The sequence below is a fragment of the Phocoena phocoena genome, chromosome 1, assembly GCF_963924675.1.
Source record: "Phocoena phocoena chromosome 1, mPhoPho1.1, whole genome shotgun sequence".
NCBI classification, from domain to species: Eukaryota; Metazoa; Chordata; class Mammalia; order Artiodactyla; family Phocoenidae; genus Phocoena; species Phocoena phocoena.
Genome location: NC_089219.1, coordinates 96538903 through 96560274, shown reverse-complemented (window position 1 = coordinate 96560274; position 21372 = coordinate 96538903). Strand labels below are relative to the sequence as shown.

Below are 21372 nucleotides of genomic sequence, written 5' to 3'. Positions count from 1 at the left end.
GATGTCTCCCTCCATGAGACTTAGCCCACACAGCTCTCCTTCACCTTGTGTCAGCAAGGCGGCTGCTTCAGCAGACAATGGGCGCTGCAGCGTGCGGGGGTTAAAAACCAGAAGCACCGGTTCATGACGGAGGCCCGTTTTCCAGCTGAGCAAACTCAGGGTTTCCCCGAGGAGATTTTCCAGGCGCTGCCACAACCCAAGGAATTTTAGGGGTGTCTCTGGGGGAGAAGAGGGGACCAACCCAGCCCCAACTTGAGGGTGCCAGAGGGAGCAACGAGGAGTCGGGTCGCCACGAAGCGGGGGCGTTCTTGTGAAGGAGGGAAGCTCCTACGCTAACTCTAGAAGCCCGGCCTTGGATACGCCGGCGAGAGGGGGATGACCTCAGCCGTCTCTGCCACGTTCCAGCCAATCAGTCCCGCAACTTGGCATCCTAATCCAGGACCCCCGAAGCCGGAGGCGACGCGAGCCAATGAGCAGTGGGCCGGGGAAGAAGGACAGGCGGCCAGCCTATGGGGGCGGAGAGGCCCGGCTGCGCATATCCAAGGAACGCCGGGCTCGGGCTCGGGGGTGTGGCGCGGCGCCGGCGGGGGTGGGCGGGCGCGCCGGGCGGCAGGTGTCGGCAGCGTAGGCATTCGGCGGCGATGGAGCAGCTCCGGGGAGCTGCTGGCGACCTCTCGCGCTGGCCCCACAGTCTCAGCCTCTTCCTCCTCCTCCAGCTGCTGCCGCCGGCGACCCTCGGCCAGGACCGGCTGGACGCGCCGCCACCGCCCGCTGCGCCGCTGTCGCGCTGGTCCGGCCCCGTCGGGGTGAGCTGGGGGCTGCGCGCGGCCGCGCCTGGGGGCTCGGCTCCCCGCGGCGGCCGTTGGCGCCGCAGCGCGCTCGACGAGGATGAGGACTGCGGCGGGGTCCGGGACTTCGTCGGCAGGCTGGCCAACAACACGCACCAGGTGAGCGGGCGCCGGGCCCGGGCACCGCCCGGACTACGAGGTGCCACCCGCGGGCCCCTGGCGGCCGGCCCGCGCACCCGGCTCTTCTTTCTCTGTCCGCGCGCCTCGCGTCCCAGCGGAGGAGACCCCGGCCGCTCGCCCGCCGCGCGGCGCCCGCGCCACCTGGGCCGCGGCCCCGAAACTACGGCGGGCGGGCGGGCCGAGTCGGGCCCGGAGAGCGGTCCCCGGACGCCGCAGCCCGGGCAGCTGTGTTTCGTCACAGGGGAAGCCGGCTTAGACTTTCACGGCATTCTTTTTTTTTTTTTAAGTTGTCAGAATCTCTCGAGCGTTGTTGTTTTCCGTCTGTATAAATAATTCGGATCCAGCAACGCTATACCCCAACAGGAAGCTGGAGGAGTGGTTGGAGAAGTTGGGGCTAAACAGAAACAAACGTGTGTCCTCGCGGGGTCAGTACTTTCAGGGTGGGTAGGCGGGTGTTCAGAAATCCCAAAGCAATGATTAGGTTCCTGTGTGTGTTTTAATAGTTAAAGGAACAAGCTTGGCAATGGGGTGACAGCGTATATGTGATCTCTCTTACGCCTTCAACTTGACCTTCTATCATGGCATTGGACTCTGACCAGGATGTCTAGATCCTGTTGTAACAAGGTTTGCAATGGTTAAGAAACACATTGCAGATACTCTGCTTTGAGCTAGGTCCTAGTCGGACACTTTAAAAATTGTGGCAGTTCTGTTTCTGGGGACAAGCAACCCAACCTCTGCACACTACCGTGTTGACAAAGCGAGTTGTTGGCAATGTCCTGGCTACTTGCTCTAGATCAGCTCGGGCATCTTCCTCGTGTTTTTTCTAGAACTGCCGGTTTAATTGTTGCATAACGTATTTTCAATTTAATGCATTTTCTCTCTTATCTCTCTTCCTCATCCAAAGAGAGTTGCACATGGGGACAGAGGTGAGTGGCTAACTGCACTTGTCCTCGTTGAACCAAAATCTGTTATCAGCCGAATCTCAGTCTCCCCTTGATCTTTCTCCCTCTGCCTGGACTCTACTTGTTACCTGTGCAGAATTCTCTGATCTGGGGACCCAGGGCAATTGCAGTCAAAGCATAAGCAGTCAGGGAGAGCTCTTGCTAAACGCAGTCCAAGCAGCAGCTGCATAAAGGTGGCCAAGCTAGTGCTGACGTGTGGGATGGGTTGGGTGCAGATAGGGCAGAATGAGAACTGGGAAGTCTTCCCGTTTCATGAGGGGGAAAAAATGTGTAGACTTCCATCTCACGGTGGAGAGTTGAGAAAGGCTTTACAACACCAGTGCCTAATTTATAACAGGAGCACTTCCTTCCTTGAGCCAGCCAGACACAGCATTCTTACTCCATATTTGGATTCTTCTCTTGCTGATTGACCTACCTTTAGGACCTGGGGCTACTGGATTTATTCCTTTAGTCAGAATCTTCCCTGGTTGGTTTGAATTTATGTCATTTGCAATATATTGATTTCTAAAGCAAGAGGTTGAAAAACTGGCTCAGGGGGTTCTTAGGCCAGATCTACTCAAGAGCAGATCTGAAACCTCATTCTTTGAAGTCCACATGTTAATTAAAAAATCTTCCCTCTTTTTCTTTCATTTTATTTAGTTATTGTTTCCAGTGACTTTTTAAACTTATTTTTTTGTCTTCTTTCATTGAGCTCATTTAAACGAACTGTTTTTGCATTTCTTAATCATCCATGGTTTCTTCAGAGATCCCATCCTTTTTGTAGCATGTGTATGTGGTAAAAGTGGAACCACTGTTAATAATCTTCACCTTAGAAATGGTTGAATAAAGCAGTTCTTAGTGGTGCACCCCCTTAACCAAGACCTGTTATCTAGTGGTCTGTTCTGCTTTTCAATTCTATAGTTTTAGAAGTCATAATCATCCTGACCTCTGCTGAAGAGATCTGGTGTTGGGGGAGCCTTTATAAACAGTGTGAAATAAAAGTATAGGCATAACAGAACAACTTTTTATTAAAAATATTGTATACTTTTGTACAGCTGGGAAAGTGCCATTTAGAGTAGTTTTTCGTAAGATGACAGGATTCAATTCCCAAGAAAAATGAAAAGTTCGTTGTCCTCTTATTTGTTATAACTTGCTGTTCATGTCAAGCCACATTGCTTTATGTAGTCAGTGTACATGAATGTCCTCCAAAAGTCCAAGATGTGCTAGATACTGGGGGTGCCAAGATACAAAGAAGAGATAATTCAGACTGGAGAACGAAAAGCCTCAGAAAGTTTTAGCAAATCTCCTAGACCTGTTTCTATGGCTTATTTGGCTTTGTGAGAATATGTTGGTGTTTAACTAATCTTCTTAAGAGAGCAAAGTAGAACTAAAGCGTGATAGTGCTTTTATAGTCTTCTGGTTTTAGGAGACCTGTGCCCTAATGACCTATATAACTCAGTCTCTTCACTCATGAAATCCAGCAAATACGTGTGTGTGCGTATTTATAAATGATTTTTTCTTAGACTAATGAATAACCTTCCTTTTGCCTTTAACCCCAAACTCTTTTCATGCCACACTGTTAACTGATTCTTTCCTTTAAGTGCTTGGAATGTTCATGACATGTATAACCTTTGTGCATGAGAGAAGTTGAGCAAGCCTAGATTTTATTAACTTTGGTTGCTAAGTTGGATTGCTTCCAAACATTCCTCCTATAAGCACCCCTTTGAGGTTAGGCATGAAGCTCTGTCTTAAAGAAACAGATGAAATGCCTTGGTCAGAGTTATGGTGGTGGCTGACATAACTTCCTTACTTCTCATTCCTGAGTTCAGGCTATTTGACAATTTCCTTAAAACTTTTAAAACTTATGATTAGTAAAGCCAGGAATGTTGTTCATTCTCTGTCCTCCTTCTGTTCCTGTCATTAACTACTTCTTTACACATAACTTCCCAACTTCTAGCCCAACATCAAAGCATCTGGTTTCTTATATAAACAGGCCCTGTAGTGAGGTTGTGTTGTATGGGGTGTCAGCTCTGAGAAGAATGCGTGTATTTGTTTGCTGGTGCTGGCAGGGCTGAGTCCAGGCTGACAGGACTGAATGTGCCTGTTGGAGGCTTCAGGGAGCTGCCGCTCTTAGCCTGTTGTGGATCTTTGTCACACCCGGAAATCTGAAGGTCAGTGCATTTAACTGCCCCGGAACTTTCTAACTGCCTCATTTATCCCAGTACCCACCCTCTCTTCATACTGCCTTCCCCGCCACTCCCACCGTCACCCTCTAGTTAATCTTTCTTGAGTCCTGTTTCATCCATTCGTGCTGGGGTCAAGGAATAGGAATTCTGTAGGATCTCCTTCCTGGTCCTGGTTGAGTAGAATGAGCAAAATCCTCATGAGGACTCTGCGCCCATACAGTGTATTCATCAGACTTTTAACCCCTACGGGATGTTAAAATGAATTCTGTATTGGGGATTTCAGTTAGAAGTATCAGCAAAGTTGATGAAGTATATTTATCTGGGGAAAGGTTAGTTGTCATCTGAGGTTTGGTTGAGGTGAGGGTAGAGAGCTAGCCAGGTAGGACAAGTGGCTCAAAGGGAATGCAGGGAAACAATTAGGTAAGTTCTCTGCTGACTCAAGTTTTTGGTTCTGCGCATAGTGATTTTTAATTAGAAAATTAAAAATCACTATGATGAGTCTCCTGGTCAATTTCTAATGACTATTTTCTTTCTCTAATGATAATAATAATAGGCTCCTTATCCTGCTGTTTTGATCTGATATTTTGTGTTAGGTTCACATAGGCTATTAGCTTCTTTTGCACTCTGCCAATTTCAAATCAACTCTTGCCAATAAACGTTGAGTTCTCAGTGGGTGACTGCAGAAACCATGCCCCCCAACTTTGTCCTAGTTGGCTTGTTACTCATGTGATCCTCACAGAAAGGGCAGTGCTTGAGGGCAATGGTCAGATCAGGAGAGTCACATTTCCTCTTCTTCCTTCCTACCCCTCAAGCTGTCTTTACAGAAAGTGAGCTGTGCTTTGAGACTGGAGAAACGAAACGAAGTGCAGATGTTTTATATGATTAGAAGCTAATGTTAAGGTAGACCAGATATCAAATTTGACATTAATTAAAAATGCTGCTTTTCGGGCTTCCCTGGTGGTGCAGTGGTTGATGCAGGGGACACGGGTTCGTGCCCCGGTCCGGGAAGATCCCACATGCCGCGGAGCGGCTGCAGTTACCTTTTTTTTTTGCGGTATGCGGGCCTCTCACTGTTGTGGCCTCTCCCGTTGCTGGGCACAGGCTCCGGACGCGCAGGCTCAGCGGCCATGGCTCACGGGCCCAGCCGCTCCGCGGCATGTGGGATCTTCCCGGACCGGGGCACGAACCCATGTCCCCTGCATCGGCAGGCGGACTCTCAACCACTGCGCCACCAGGGAAGCCCTCAGTTACCTTTTTATTTTTTTCTAACCAGTGTTTCTGTTGCATCTTGTACTCTTCTATTTAAATGCTTGGTGAAAACTTGTTCTTCCCACTGTCTACGTGGCCTCACTGATCTGTAAGTAGGTGGTTTTGAGGAGTAATGGGGCTTGAGGAACAAACTGGTCAATTTCAGTCTGTTCTAGGCAGAGTTTTTTTTACTGACACTGTAATAGTGACTGCAGTCAAAGTTGGGTTAGTAATATGTGGCTTTGAGCTATCTGAGTTGAATGAATCTTCATGATAGATGCTTCATACCTTTAGAGGTTGTTAGGTGAATGCTGGACATGTGTTTTTTTGTTTTGTTTTGTTTGTTTTGTTTTTTAAGATTGGGGCTATTTTTTCCTTCTCTGTCCTCAACCCCAGTCTCAGGAAACCACAACAAAAACAAAATCTTCCATTCAGAGCCTGTGGTGTTTTCCTGAGAAAGTTTTCTGTGAATGTAATTTATTTTCTGGTTTGCATTTCAGTATCTGGCCCTCAACTCCTCATCTACAGCATGAGAAGTTTTGGACTAGATTTAAAATGTCTAAAGAACTCTGTGATTAATATGGAAGAAGAGGAGGCCAAAGGTTGTGATCACAAATGTTTACTGGTTGTTTCCAAGTTTAGAAGCAAATTGTGGCTGTTCCGTTTCCCAGTTGAACTTGAACATAGCCTGGATTTCACATCTGGGGGTAATTTGTTACCACCTCCAGAGCTTGCTTCAGTGAAATATGAGTGTTCTTAAAGATAACAGGAGTATTTCTTTTTTCATATAATTGTGGAAGACATTTGACTTTTTATTTTTGGGAAATACTTTATTGTTCCTTGTTGGCTGAAAAAAATCTAATGCAAATCAAAGCTACTAGCTTGGATATTCCAAAAGCAAACCAAATAGATATCTAACAGTAAATTTGTTTTTTCTTTTCCTTCCCTACAGCACTCTGCCAAAACTGGGGCTTTTATTTTTTCTTTTTGTCTTGGCTGCCTGTGTGCTTGAAAATAGATGGTCAGCTTCCCATTAAATACTCAGCCCTGTGCGAGTTAGAAACTTACGTGTGATTAATTGGCTTGATTTATTTTCATTAGAAGAAAATGTATGGTTTTTTCCTTCTAGGGCTTATGAGTAGTATCTCTCTTATGTTTGCTTTTGTTAAGAGTTTTGCTCTTTTTTTTTTTTCCTGTATGTTCTAAAAAACTAAGTTCTAATATTGTAGTTGAGCCTGTTTGCAAATCTGATTCAACAGTAAGATCACCCTGAAGTACCAAGAGAAATTGAACTGGGAAGGAAATTTTTAACTGACATTAGTACTTCCCAGACAGGATAGTTCAGATCAAATGTTTATCTGGTACCTGCTCTTTGTCAAAGAGTTTCACATCATAAATATGCTATATGAAAAGTTCAAAAAAGACTTCTTAATACTCAGATTTGAATCCTGGCTCTGCTGTTTCATAGTTGTATGGAATGATCATAGACAATCACTTAACTTCTCTGACCTTTATTTATTATTTTTTTTAAAACTGGAGAATCAGTTTTAGGATTATTTGGAGGGTCAAGTGAGAAGTTTTATCAGAATGTTTTGTTAAATGTATTGTGCAGATATCTTTCACTCAAACACTTCTGGAGTTCTGGCCTGTACGTAAGAAAAGTTAAACATTAAAAACATCCGCATTGGGCTTCCCTGGTGGCGCAGTGGTTGAGAGTCCGCCTGCCGATGCAGGGGACACGGGTTCGTGCCCTGGTCCGGGAAGATCCCACATGCCATGGAGCGGCTGGGCCCGTGAGCCATGGCCGCTGAGCCTGCACGTCCAGAGCCTGTGCTCCGCAACGGGAGAGGCCACAACAGTGAGAGGCCCGCGTACCGCAGAAAAAAACCCAAAACATTCGCATTGATGTCATCTTAAGTATTTAGCTGTTCAGAGATGGCTTGCTGAGAGTTTGGAAGAGTTTTTGAAGAAGGCATGACCACTGCAGTGCAGTGGTCTGGGAAGGCCTCATGGATGAAGAGAGAATCAAAGTGTGGAGGGAATTCTTAGGGAGACCTGTAAAGGCATGGAGGTAGGGAAGTCCAAGACATGCTCAGGGGATGATCAGTGGGGACTTTCTGTTGGGGAGAAGTAGTTGATGAGAAGTATGAAAAACTAAGGTTTCCAGGAAAACATATAGAGAAGTAAAAAAAGATAGCTCTTCCTGCCGATGCAGGGGACATGGGTTCATGCCCCGGTCCGGGAGGATCCCACATGCCGTGGAGCGGCTGGGCCCGTGGGCCATGGCCACTGAGCCTGCGCGTCCGGAGCCTGTGCTCCGCAACGGGAGAGGCCACAGCAGTGAGAGGCCCGTGTACTGCAAAAAAAAAAAAAAGATAGCTCTTTGTTGGGATGGGAAAAGAGGGGAGGTATGGGGAGGGAGTCTGCCATTAGGACTTACTGGAGAAAGTGTTTTAACAGGTAGTGGTTGACATGAGGCTAGAGCTGGATAAACCAGAGGTGGAAATGGGGAGCCAAGAAGAGTTATCCTTTTGGACGTTGACTGTTACTGTGCTCTGTCCAACAGGAGAGCAGAATAGAGGGCAGGGCCGACCATCTTTTATACTTGAAGTACTCAAGGTTCCAAGAAACAATCCAGGACTCCTGGACCTTATTGAAGGAGGTTGTGAGCCCAGGCATGAGGAACCCAGGAGCTATAAGACAGTGAAGCCCGTGAACAGATTTTTCTGAACATTTGTGAACAAGGGTAAGATGGAACTCTTGCTGATAATGTGCTTAACAGTTTGAATCATAGATTGTTAAGCTGATTAACTGGTCAGATCTCTTACCAAGAAGGCTAAATGACTTGCTTACAGGCCAAGAGCTGGGCGTAGAACACTTACGTCCCAACATGGTGCTGCATTTGGAAGTGTTTCATAGAGATATTTTAAGTCAATGCATTTGCTTTAGGAATAAAGCAGGGTTATAGACCCCAGTTGTAAGTCATGTAGTTGTGAATTCCTCTCTGCTCCTTGAGGTCATAGTTCCCTCAACAGAGCTCAATTAGCCTTTCTAAGCCTCAGCTCCCCATCATGTAAAATGAAGTATTATCATAAGGCTTCAAAGAGAGAATGTTTTGAAAACCTTGAATCCTACCACATATGTAGGATTTATGTCATTTCTATATTTTTTTAAATTTATTTTATTTATTTTTGGCTGCACTGGGACTTCGTTGCTGTGCGTGGGCTTTCTCTAGTTGCGGCAAGCGGAGCCTACTCTTCGCTGCGGTGTGCGGGCTTCTCATTGCAGTGGCTTCTCTTGTTGCAGAGCACGGGCTCTAGGTGTGCGGGCTTCAGTAGTTGTGGCACATGGGCTCAGTAGTTGTGGCTCGCAGGCTTTAGAGCACAGGCTCAGTAGTTGTGGCGCATGGCTTAGTCGCTCTGTGGCATGTGGGATCTTCCCCGACCAGGGCTCGAACCCGTGTCCCCTGCATTGGCAGGCGGATTCTTAACCACTGTGCCACCAAGGAAGCCCCATGTCATTTCTTAATAAGCCTGTTGATATATTACTGTGTCCATAGAGTCCAATTGTCAGCCAAATGAGCCTGATAAATACCAACTCCAGAGGAACATGTGCATAAAAGGAGACAGATGAGGCATAAATGTATTCGGTTTTATCACTTGGCAGGGTTGGGTGACAGGCTTGGGCGGAGGTGGCAAGAATGAGAGTGAGTCAAGATTGGCAGAAATGTAAAAAGCATATGTGTTCCTTTTTTTTTTTTTTAACCTTCATGATTACATCAAAATTTTAACTGGTTAATATGAGTGATACTAACAAGTGGTATTAATTGGAGTTCTTTGAGGCCGTGGTTAGGAAGGAATGTGATCACAGGTTAGACCTGGATTCAAACTTCAGTGGTAACCAGGGACAGATGACCCTTAGTGAACCTTAGTTTTTTCATCTATAAAATGGATATACTAATACGTACCCCTTAGGGTCTTTGTGAAGATTAAATGAGACAGTGTAGAATTTGGTGTGTATTCATCCTTTATTGGATGTTTTTTATAATGATTATCTACACAAAGCTTCTAATGCATTACCAGTTAGATGCTCAGATATTTGTGTATGCACTTAAATTTTTTTTCCATAGCTGAAATATTCCAGGAGAATTAGTATGGGTACTCACAGGAACCAAATATGTATTAAGAATTATGTACTAGTTATGTGCTTGGACTTGGAGTTAAAAAAAAATTGGGTATGGTGAGGGAGAGACCATCTATTCAAAGTATCTTTCTTGAAGCCATGGGAGATGGAGGAGAAAATAACCCCACCATCATCAGATACCTGGTCATCTGGTTATAATAGTTTCAAGTATATATAGTTATTTACTTATAGTGTTAAAGAACTTACAATTAAAAAAAATAAGGCTACTTATAATTCAATAACTATTTCTCTTCTCATTCATTAAGCTTTAAATATGCGGTTTTAAGTTGACAGCTCTAAAATAGCACTTTGCCTGTTTCACCCTGATTCATTAACTGAGCAATCACTATTAGCTTTGTACTCTATTGACCTCTGTAACGTTTTAAGAAATATTAGTGAGATGTGATAGGTACTCCTCAAGAACTTAGCTTGAGAGCAGGGCAGACCAGAATGTTAATGGATTCTTTTTCATAATGCGCGTATACCTTTAAGGTAGCATCTCACCATTTCCTGGCCTACGTTAGCTCTGCTCTAGTTGAAGTTACCTTATCACCAGTCCCTTTAGCTTGCCATGTGCTCTGTTGCTTCTCCATTTTTGTTTTCATGGCATTCCTCCTGTCTGAATGCCTTTCTAGCTCTGCTTGTTTTTTTTCTGTTCTCACCTACAACATTTAACAATGCCATGTAATCCAGCACTTTACTATAGTATTCTATTTTGTATTCACTTTCATTTATTCAATTGGTATTGTCCAGATTATAAACACCTTAAAGGTAGTACAAGCATGACCCCTTAACTTCACCCTTTTGCCTCACATAGTGCTGGAGAAAGTGTAGTCATTAAATGTATAGTCTGGAGTCAGACAGACAGGAGCTTGAATCCTTGCTCTGCCACTTACCAGCTGTGTAACTTTGGGAGAATTATTTAACCTCTCTGACCCTCCTTCTTCATCTGTAAAGTAGCAATGGTGCTTTATATATCATGAGTGCTCAGTAAAGGTCAATATTATTATTATTCAACAACTTTTTATTGAGCACCTACTATGTGTTGGGCCTTGTACTGGGTACTGGAAACTGATTTGGAACACAACATGCAAGATCCCGCCTTTATGGACCAGTAGAGAAAATGGACATTAAACACATATGTAATTACAAATACAATAAGTACCAAGAAGGAAAAAAGCAACTACAGGAGAATAATTGACAGAGGTCCTTTTAGCCTGGGGCACTAGGAAGCGCTTGCTGAGAAAGTACTTAAACTGGTACTGGAAGATGAATAGAATTTTTCCTGTAGGAGTGTCCCAGACAGAGAGAAAAGCATGTTCACAGGCCTGGGGCTAGAAGGAGCATGGTGCACCCAGAGGTCTGGAAGAAGGCCAGTGTAGCAGAGGGAGGCCGGGCTGGTCCCCACACCCAGTGAGGACCGGTGAGCTTTTATGGTCCAGTCAGCTGGCCACTGGTGCATATCCTTTCATCACTTTCTTTTTGAAATGAGATTAAGATGTAAAAATTAAATGCTAACAGTTTGAAATTTAACTCAGTTATTAGGCATGATTAGAAATGAATTATCCCATGAAGATGAGTTTTTTGAAAACTAAGCCTAGGGGAGACATTTAAGCCTACCCTTTTGAATGCCAAAGTTTGTGTTTTTGTTATTTTTAATGGACATCTTTCTAAAATACATACGTCTCTGCCTTCTTTGTCAACAGTATGACCTTGGATCATTAAGGAGATTAAATTATGCTGTACCACGACTCACATTATTTTAAAGTGGTATGGCATTAATGCCCTCAAGGTCTGTTGAGATTTGTGGGGCTATTTTCTCCCATTTTGAATGGCCCAGATTTATGAGCTTAGTGCCATTGTCTGCCTGTTGAAGTTTACTCTTTTTTCCTGCAGAAATGATAGTCCCCTTGCAATATCCTGTTCCTTCTTGCTGCTGTCCCTGTCTCTAGATACAGTGTTGCCCAAATTTAACTTCTGTAAGCTAAGAAATTTTACTTCTGTAAGATGCTTCTATAAACTGAGAAAAAGATTTCTAATTTTAGGCAATCTAACAGGTTTAGCAGATTGATTTAGAGCGACAGTCTGCAGGTTTCTCTTAGTGGTCAGGTGCATAGGGTTTTATTGCATGGACACTGTCATCAGAGGTCTCTCTCCCTTGCTTCCTTTCAGTGAATGTGCAGGTTGTTGAGGTTTCTAGATAATGGAGTTGCTGTTGCCCTTTCCTGTTGACACTAGAGTATTGTAGAGCAAGGGGCTGATTTTTTTTTTGTTTTTTTCCCAAATGAAGGCAGAGCAGTGGAAAAGCAAACTGAGGTGTGAAATTATTGATGAGCCATAGAATTTTAAAGCTTATAGGTACTGGAAATGTTGTCATTCCAGCTTCCTCGCCTTGGTGGTGAAGTTAGGTTTTACTGCCCAAGTTCACAGAGCTGTTGGCAGAGCCGGAAATGAAATTCACATTGACCAGGTATTAGCCCAGTGCTCTCCTCTGTACCATCCTGCCTCACAGAAAACTCTGAATAATTGAATAGGTTTGCAGACTTGTATACTGTTTTATGTTTAGCCTTTTTATTTCTAAGGATAGTCGCTGGGAGGACTGGAACATTTGTGATCTTATTTTTGGCTCGTGTTTTATGGTCCTAGCAGTGCCTTATTTAACGGAACTGTATTCTGTTAAGATTTTATTCCTGCCCGCAAGAGCTTTGCCCAGGTCTTGTCCCAAACCTCTCTTACACCATCACTGTGTCCTGTCTATCCCTGTGTTCCCTGTTTGGGGTTTGAAAGCCTAAATCTTAAATTCCCAGCCTTTATGGGATCACCAGTGCCTTGTTATTTCATTTGATTCTTATTATTCCAGTGAGTGAAGGAGCATAATTCAGTTTTACTCCTGAGGAAGTAGATTCCCAAGAGAGAAAATGATTTGTGCCCACTTTCCCAACCAGTTAGTTACTAGACCAGGCTTTAACATCCTTTTGCAGTTTTATTTTTCACAATGACAGGTTGTCTTCTGTAGGTTGAATATCTAGCATGTTTAGTCTTCATTCTTAGACTTCTGTTAAGAAGTGTGTTCATAGAGTATAAGCTCCCTGAGCACAGAGTATGTGTTATCACTGCTGTGTCTGCAGTGCCCCAAAGAGGGTCCGGCACATGGTAGGCAAGCAGATGTATTTGTTGAAAGAAGGAACATGTGTGAAGGATGGCATCATTGAATTCACTCTCTGTTTACTTGCCAGAGAGGTTGCTCCTGATGGCCAGACTGTCGGGTCATCTGCAAGTGGCTTTTAAACTGGGGCGCGCCATGTGAAACTGATCCAGGCTCAGTTGTGCTGGTGTTAATTCTTTCAGTGTTTTACTTTTGATCAGGTGTGTAACTAAAGATAGGCAGAGGTTTCTCATTACCAGAAGTTTTTTCCAAGCTACGGTGACTCTCGGGACCAACTTTAAGTTCTCCCAGCTATAGTAACAGTAATTTAATTAGACTTCTTGTTTGATTAGATGTGAAGACAGAGTTATTTCCGTAAAGAATGTTGTGTTTTATGGCCTTTCGCTTTTCCAGATGGAACTAGGGATTAGCCAAATGACCACAGAAATGGACATTTTTGTTAATTCATGGTCTCTAAAATGTGTGGACCTCAGGCTTTAAATGGTGGGCATTAAATGTGTGGATGAGTCTTGCATTATCCTCTGTCAAGATGGTTGTATTTCAGAGAAGGTAGTACAAGCTGTCACCTACTTTCTAACGTAATGGGTCCCTGAAAACCAATTTGGTTATAAATCCCAGTCAGTGACTCCCTGCTGCCCAGAGCTCCCCTACCAGAGGTCAGTATATGGCTATCAGTGCCACCTGGGACACTAGAAATCACTATTCAACAGATGATGGGGTGGGGAGTAATTCAGTCACCATGGAAAAACTATAAAGAAGAAGCACCACCATAAATTCTGCCACTTAGAGATGGTTGCTGTTAATATTTGGAAGAATGTTTTTAACCATAAACGCGCACACACACGATTTTACATGCTATTCTGTAAACCTGCTTTTTACTCAACATGTTATGAATATCTTTCAATGTCAGTAAATACCTGAAACATTTTTATTAGCACCTGGTATATTGTTTCATTGCATAACATAACGCATTTAACAAAGCTTCAGTTCTTGTCTAGAATATACAGGTATAGTAATATGGGGTTGTTATGTGGATTAAATGATAATGTGTGCAAGCTGTTTAACACAGTAGATGGCCTGCAGGATGCAGTAAACCTTCAGGTGTATAACGTATTTTGTAAAGATGTGTAATTATCCCCTGATAATAAATTCCTGAGTGGGATTGCTTGGGTCATGTGGTGTGGACATTTTCAGTTCTGATTCACATCACCAAATAGCTCTCCAGAAAAGTTACAGCAGTTTATATATTCCCACCCACAGTGCACACAGGTGCTCTGGTCTCCACCCCTCACTGGATACATTTTGTCAAGCGCTTCCAACAGGTGGAAAATGTTACCACATTATTTTTCTTTGATTTTCTTTTGATTACTAGTGAGATTGAATAGCTTTTCAAACATTATTGGTCATTTCTGTGTCCTTTTGTGAATTACTTGTTTGTGTCCTTTGCCTATTTTCTTTTCTTTTAAATTTTATTTATTTTTGGCTGCATTGGGTCTTAGTTGCTGCACACGGGAGCTATGCTTCGTTGCAGCGCGCAGGCTTCTCATTGCGGTGGCTTCTCATGTTGCGAGCATGGGCTGTAGGTGCTGGCTTCAGTAGTTGCAGTACAAGGCTCAGTAGTTGCAGCACGCGGGCCCTAGAGCACGTAGTTGTGACACGTGGGCTCAGTAGTTGTGGCTCGCGGGCTCTAGAGCGCAGGCTCAGTAGTTGTGGCGCACGGGCTTAGTTGCTCTGCGGAATGTGGGATCTTCCCGGACCAGGGCTCGGAGCCATGTCCCCTGCATTGGCAGGCGGATTCTTAACCACTGCGCCACCAGGGAAGTCCCTGCCTATTTTCTTTTGAGATCTTTGTCTTTTTCTTATTGATTTGAAAACTCTGTATTAACCCTTTATTGTGTTGCAAATAATTTTTTCCAGTTTTTTTTAACTTTATGTTCAGTATTTTGCCATTAATTTTTTTTTAATAGTCAAAGTAATTGCTATATTAAGGGTTCTGGGTTTTGTATCATTTTTTGTAATGGTCTTCTCATTTCTAAGATTATAAAAATATTCACTCATACTTCTAGGATTTTTATGGTTTAACTTTCTGTATTTAAATCTTTGTCATATGTGGAATTTAATGTGGAGTTGGGGTGGGGGGGTAAGAAGGGAGTTAGGAATCCAGCTTTTTATTTTTCCCAAATAGCTGGTTTTTCCAAAACTCTTTTACCACTGATTTGAAATGCTTGCTTTATCATACACTAAAAGAAACTTTGTCCAGTCTTGGACTTTGTTTTGTTCCATTGATCTATCTTATCTATTCCTGTGCCATTGACTGTGCTAGGGGATTAATAAACCTCTCACTAGATGGGGCAAGTTTCATGCTCATCTGTTCCTGATAGAATCACGCTGACATTTGACATAGCTAATCTTAAAGTTCTTGGTTTCTGAGCTTTCTACAATAGGGTATAATTATGTAATCTGAATTACTGTATTTACTCTGTGGCCCCTCTAGATGCTGGTTTTGGATTGCTAATCACACAAACAGTATATTTACGTGGTTTCCCTTAATTTTGACCTGCTTCTAGATCCTGCATTTGACTGACTGCTTAGCAATATGTAGTGGCCAGATCGTGTTCTCTTTGTGCTAAATAATCTACCTCTTAAGCATACTACATTGGAGGAGCACAACTATTGTTTACCAGAAATAAAACAGGCTTCAGCTCTCTGCCACCTTCTCCATTTCATTTGTCATGTATACAGCTAATACTTAACATCTTTTTTGTAACAATGCTTGAAGTAGACACTTTACCTTCTATTGGCTGGACTCCTCAACTCCTAAATGTTTTATTTGTATGTTTAGTATTTTAATATTGTAGGATATTCATTGGAAATATTGTGTTGGAGGTTTGGGGTTTTCTCTTCTTAAAGGGCTTATTCTGCCTTTCAGTTCTTTCTATCCAGAGTTTTGTCCTCTGCTCTTATTTCTTTTATTCATCTAACTTTGCCTTGATTAGAGCAGTTGAACCATAACTTATTAGTTGATTATGTTCAGCTGTATGTACCGTTGGAAACCTTCCTCATTTTTTTTTTCTTTTTACAATTTGTTTTTATTTGTATCACACAGTACAACTGTTCAAAAAACTTTATGCCATTCTGGAAAAGAAAAGGCTCCCTTAAATAGAAGGACCAAAGTGATAATGGGGAGAATAAAATAGGTTAATGCAGGAAAATGTGGTTTTGGATTCTTTATCTAATAATAGTATGATAGGCAGAAAGAGTTCCAAGTTTTACTTACAAAGGACCAAAACAAATGAAATCCTAGAAAAGAATATGGAGGCAGCCAACTAGCCAATTGACCATTACATAGGTAGAACATAACCCCCCTTCCATTTATCCCATAGCCAAGGAGTATCATTTGCTTTTGCTTAGGACCAGGAATGTGTACATTGTGATGCTCAGAAAGGCAGCAGAGAAGCACCATATATTTTCAATCCAGAATGAACACAACATACCGTGGAATCTTTTGGGTTTAGTTTCTCCCAAGAATAGATCTGACTCTTGTGGGGTAAAAGAAAGTAAGAACCAGGCTGCCCTGGGAAACCTTCCTTGTTTGAGTGAGTTGATCCTGTGGCCTCGTCTCAGCTTTCTTTGGGTATTTCAAGAAGTACTTTTTCTTTTCACACACATTTCCTTTTCTCTATTTTTATTTTCCTTTTATTCCCACTGTAACTGTGTTTATCCTGATCTTGAAATTCTTATTTAACAAGTACTTAATAGCATCTACCGTATACGTAGCACTTTACTAATTGGTGAAATTAATATATTTTATTTGTGTTACCCTTTGAACTTTTTCAAAATACTTGCCTATATCTTCGTGTTTGTTCTGCCTGCACAACTCCCTCTACCACACCTTGCTATTGCTCCCAACCGCTCCCCCTTCTGTCAGCCCTGCTTAAATCTTAGTGGACAGACTTTTATTTCTTCATACTCAAATATTTGAATTTCTCTTCTGTATAGTCTACTCCTGGCCGTTGCCTCTAAACACTTTGATGTGTTTATCAATTTTTGACTATATGGAATTGATGGTAACTACAGTGAAGGAGAGGAGTAAGGTCACTATTGTATGTGTGAATACCCAAGAACACATACTAGTGTTTAACAATGTTGTGGCTGGCAGTAAGGGCATAGGAAGAAACCTACTTAGCTAGTATTTACTGAAATGGTGGTAATCACGGTAGAGGGGAGATTACACACAGATCAATTTTGGTAGCAGGGGTTTGGGAATACACTTTTACGGAGATGTTCGTGGAGAACTTACTATCTATAAGACCTTGTGCTAGGCCTGACAGGAAATACCAGATCATACTGTTTGCCATCTAAGAATTCCTAACATGATTTGAGAGGTAGCCAAATATGTAAATAGTTATAGTACAAGCAACATCAATAAGTGCTGTGAGAATAATACCTAAGAAGAGGTTATTCAAGCTCTGATAATTAGGAACTAGAGTGGTTGGTTTTACATGGAAAAATGGGATTTCAGCTGTCTTTCAGATCTTTTGCATTGGTGTAGTCCCTCTCTTGGGGCTATCAAAAAGAAACACCCACAATGTGGAAATGTAAATTGGTGCAGCCACTATGGAAAACAGTATGGAGATTCCTCAGAAAACTAAAAATAGACTTTGCCATATGGTCCAGCAATCCCACTCCTGGACATACACAGACAAAACTATAATTCTGAAAGATACATGCACTCCTTATGTTCATGGCGGTGCTATTTACAATAGCCAAGACATAGAAACAGCCTAAATGTCCATCGACAGTGAATAGATAAAGATGTATGTACACAATGGAATATTACTCAGCCATAAAAAATAATGAAATACTGTAATGCCATTTGCAATGACATGGATGGACCTAGAGATTATCATACTGAGAGAAGTAAGTCAGAAAGAGAAAGACAAATACCATATGATATTACTTATATGTGGAATCTAAAATAGGACACAAATGAACATAAGTACAAAACAAAAACAGACTCACAGATACAGAGAACAGGCTTGTGGTTCCCGGTGGTGGGGTGTACGTGTGTGAGGGAAGGATTGGGATTTTGGGATTAGCAGATGCAAACTATTGTATATAGAATGGATAAACAACAGGGTTCTACTGTATAGTACAGGGAATTATATTCAACATCCTGTGATAAACCATAATGGAAAAGAATAGGTATATTGGGTTGGCCAAAAAGTTCATTTGGGTTTTTTCCATAAGATGTTAAGGAAAAACCCAAACTAACTTTTTGACCAACCCAGTATGTATAACTGAGTCACTTTGCTGTACAGCAGAAATTAAACACATTGTAAATCAACTATACTTCAATAAAATTTTAAAAAGAAAAGAAAAACCCACCATATAATGCAGAGGAGCGATGGATAAGTTGAGAACAGAACCTTTCTTCTTTAAAACCTGCATTTTTTTTAATGTGTAAAATTTATTGATTTTTCATACATTCAGAGAGTTATGCAATTGTCAACTACAATCATTTTTTTAACATCTTTATTAGAGTATAATTGCTTTACAATGGTGTGTCAGTTTCTGCTTTATAACAAAGTGAATCAGTTATACATATACAGTCCTTATATCTCTTCCCTCTTGCATCTCCCTCCCTCCCACCCTCCCTGTGCCACCCCTCTAGGTGGTCACAAAGCACTGAACTGATCTCCTTGTGCTATGTGGCTGCTTCCCACTAGGTATCTATTTTACGTTTGGTAGTGTATGTATGTCCATGCCACTCTCTCACTTTGTCCCAACTTACCCTTCCCTCTCCCCATATCCTCAAGTCCATTCTCTAGTAGGTCTGCATCTTTATTCCTGTCTTGCCCCTAGGTTCTTCTGACCTTTTTTTTTGTTTTTTAGATTCCATATATATGTTAACATACGGTATTTGTTTTTCTCTTTCTGACTTCCTTCACTCTGAATGACAGTCCCTAGGTCCATCGACCTCACTACAAATAATTCAGTTTCGTTCCTTTTTATGGCTGAGTGATATTCCATTGTATATATGTGCCACATCTTCTTTATCCATTCATCTGTCGATGGACACTTAGGTTGCTTCCATGTCCTGGCAATTGTAAATAGAGCTGCAATGAACATTTTGGTACATGACTCTTTTTGAATTATGGTTTTCTCAGGGTATATGCCCGGTAGTGGGATTGCTGGGTCATATGGTAGTTCTATTTGTAGTTTTTTAAGGAACTTCCATACTGTTCTCCATAGTGGCTGTACCAATTCACATTCCCACCAGCAGTGCAAGAGTGTTCCCTTTTCTCCACACCCTCTCCAGCATTTATTGTTTCTAGAGTTTTTGATGATGGCCATTCTGACTGGTGTGAGATGATATCTCATTGTAGTTTTGATTTGCATTTCTCTAATGATTAATGATGTTGAGCAGTCATTCATGTGTTTCTTGGCAATCTTTATATCTTCTTTGGAGAATGTCTATTTAGGTCTTCTGCCCATTTTGGGGTTGGGTTGTTTGTTCTTTTGATATTGAGCTGCATGAGTTGCTTGTATGTTTTGGAGATTAATCCTTTGTCAGTTGCTTCATTTGCAAATATTTTCTCCTATTCTGAGGGTTGTCTTTTGGTCTTGTTTATGGTTTCCTTTGCTGTACAAAAGCTTTAAGTTTCATTAGGCCCCATTTGTTTATTTTTGTTTTTATTTCCATTTCTCTAGGAGGTGGGTCAAAAAGGATCTTGCTGTGATTTATGTCATAGAGTGTTCTGCCTATGTTTTCCTCTAAGAGTTTGATGGTGTCTGGACTTACATTTAGGTCTTTAATCCATTTTGAGTTTATTTTTGTGTTTGGTGTTAGGGAATGTTCTAATTTCATTCTTTTACATGTAGCTGTCCAGTTTTTCCAGCACCACTTATTGAAGAGGCTGTCTTTTCTCCACTGTATATTCTTGCCTCCTTTATCAAAGATAAGGTGACCATATGTGCGTGGGTTTATCTCCAGGCTTTCTATCCTGTTCCATTGATCTATATTTCTGGGGTTTTTTGCCAGTATGATACTGTCTTGATTATAGTAGCATTGTAGTGTAGTCTGAAGTAAGGGAGCCTGATTCCTCCAGCTCCGTTTTTCTTTCTCAAGAGTGCTTTGGCTATTCGGGGTCTTTTGTGTTTCCATACAAATTGTGCAATTTTTTGTTCTAGTTCTGTGAAAAATGCCAGTGGTAGTTTGATAGGGATTGCATTGAATCTGTAGATTGCTTTGGGTAGTAGAGTCATTTTCACAATGTTGATTCTTCCAATCCAAGAACATAGTATATCTCTCCATCTATTTGTATCATCTTTAATTTCTTTCATCAGTGTCTTATAATTTTCTACATACATGTCTTTTGTCTCCTTTGGTAGGTTTATTCCTAGATATTTTATTCTTTTTGTTCCAATGGTAAATGGGAGTGTTTTCTTAATTTCACTTTCATATTTTGCATCATTAGTGTATAGGAATACAAGAGATTTCTGTGCATTAATTTTGTATCCTGCTAGTTTACCAAATTCATTGATTAGCTCTAGTATTTTTCTAGTAGCATCTTTAGGATTCTCTATGTATAGTATCATGTCATCTGCAAACAGTGACAGCTTTACTTCTTCTTTTCCGATTTGAATTCCTTTTATTTCTTTTTCTTCTCCGATTGCTGTGGCTAGGACTTCCAAAGCTATGTTGAATAATAGTGGTGAGAGTGGGCAACCTTGTCTTGTTCCTGATCTTAGTGGAAATGGTTTCAGTTTTTCACCATTGAGGACGATGTTGGCTCTGGATTTGTCATATATGGTCTTTATTATGTTGAAGAAAGTTCCCTCTATGCCTACTTTCTGGAGGGTTTTTGTCATAAATGGGTGTTGAATTTTGTCAAAAGCTTTCTCTGCATCTATTGAGATGATCATTTGGTTTTTCTCCTTTAATTTGTTAATATGATGTATCAAATTGATTGATTTGCTTATATTGAAGAATCATTGTATTCCTGGGATAAACCCCACTTGATCATGGTGTATGATCCTTTTAATGTGCTGTTGGATTCTGTTTGCTAGTATTTTGTTGAGGATTTTTGCATCTGTGTTCATCAGTGATGTTGGCCTGTAGTTTTCTTTCTCTGTGACATCTTTGTCTGGTTTTGGTATCAGAATGATGGTGGCCTCGTAGAATGAGTTTGGGAGTGTTCCTTCCTCTGCTATATTTTGTAAGAGTTTGAGAAGGACCGGTGTTAGCTCTTCTCTAAATGTTTGATAGAATTCGCCTGTGAAGCCATCTGGTCCTGGGCTTTTGTTTCTTGGAAGATTTTTAATCACATTTTCAATTTCAGTGCTTGTGAGTGGTCTGTTCATATTTTCTATTTCTTCCCAGTTCAGTCTTGGAAGGTTGTGCATTTTTAAGAATTTGTCCATTTCTTCCAGGTTGTCCAATTTATTGGCATAGAGTTGCTTGTAGTAATTTCTCATGATCCTCTGTGTTTCTGCAGTGTCAGTTGTTACTTCTCCTTTTTCATTTCTAATTCTATTGATTTGAGTCTTCTCCCTTTTTTTTCTTGATGTGTCTGGCTAATGGTTTATCAATTTTGTTTATCTTCTCAAAGAACCAGCTTTTAGTTTTATTGATCTTTGCTATCATTTCCTTCATTTCTTTTTCATTTCTTTCTGAT

The 21372-nt window shown here is 41.7% G+C and overlaps 1 protein-coding gene across 3 annotated transcripts in view; it reads left to right on the top strand.

Annotated features, from left to right (window-relative positions):
- The first annotated feature begins 628 nt into the window (after window positions 1-628).
- The window catches only part of SORT1 (sortilin 1), a 69467-nt gene continuing 48723 nt past the window's right edge, over window positions 629-21372 (top strand). Inside the window, exon 1 of one of the 3 annotated variants that reach the window (XM_065876638.1) lies at window positions 629-947. In XM_065876638.1, the coding sequence (XP_065732710.1) occupies window positions 642-947 (306 nt within the window). In that variant the 5' untranslated portion in view covers window positions 629-641. The remainder of the gene's footprint in view (window positions 948-21372) is intronic. The other 2 variants (XM_065876631.1, XM_065876622.1) reach the window with 2 other exon arrangements.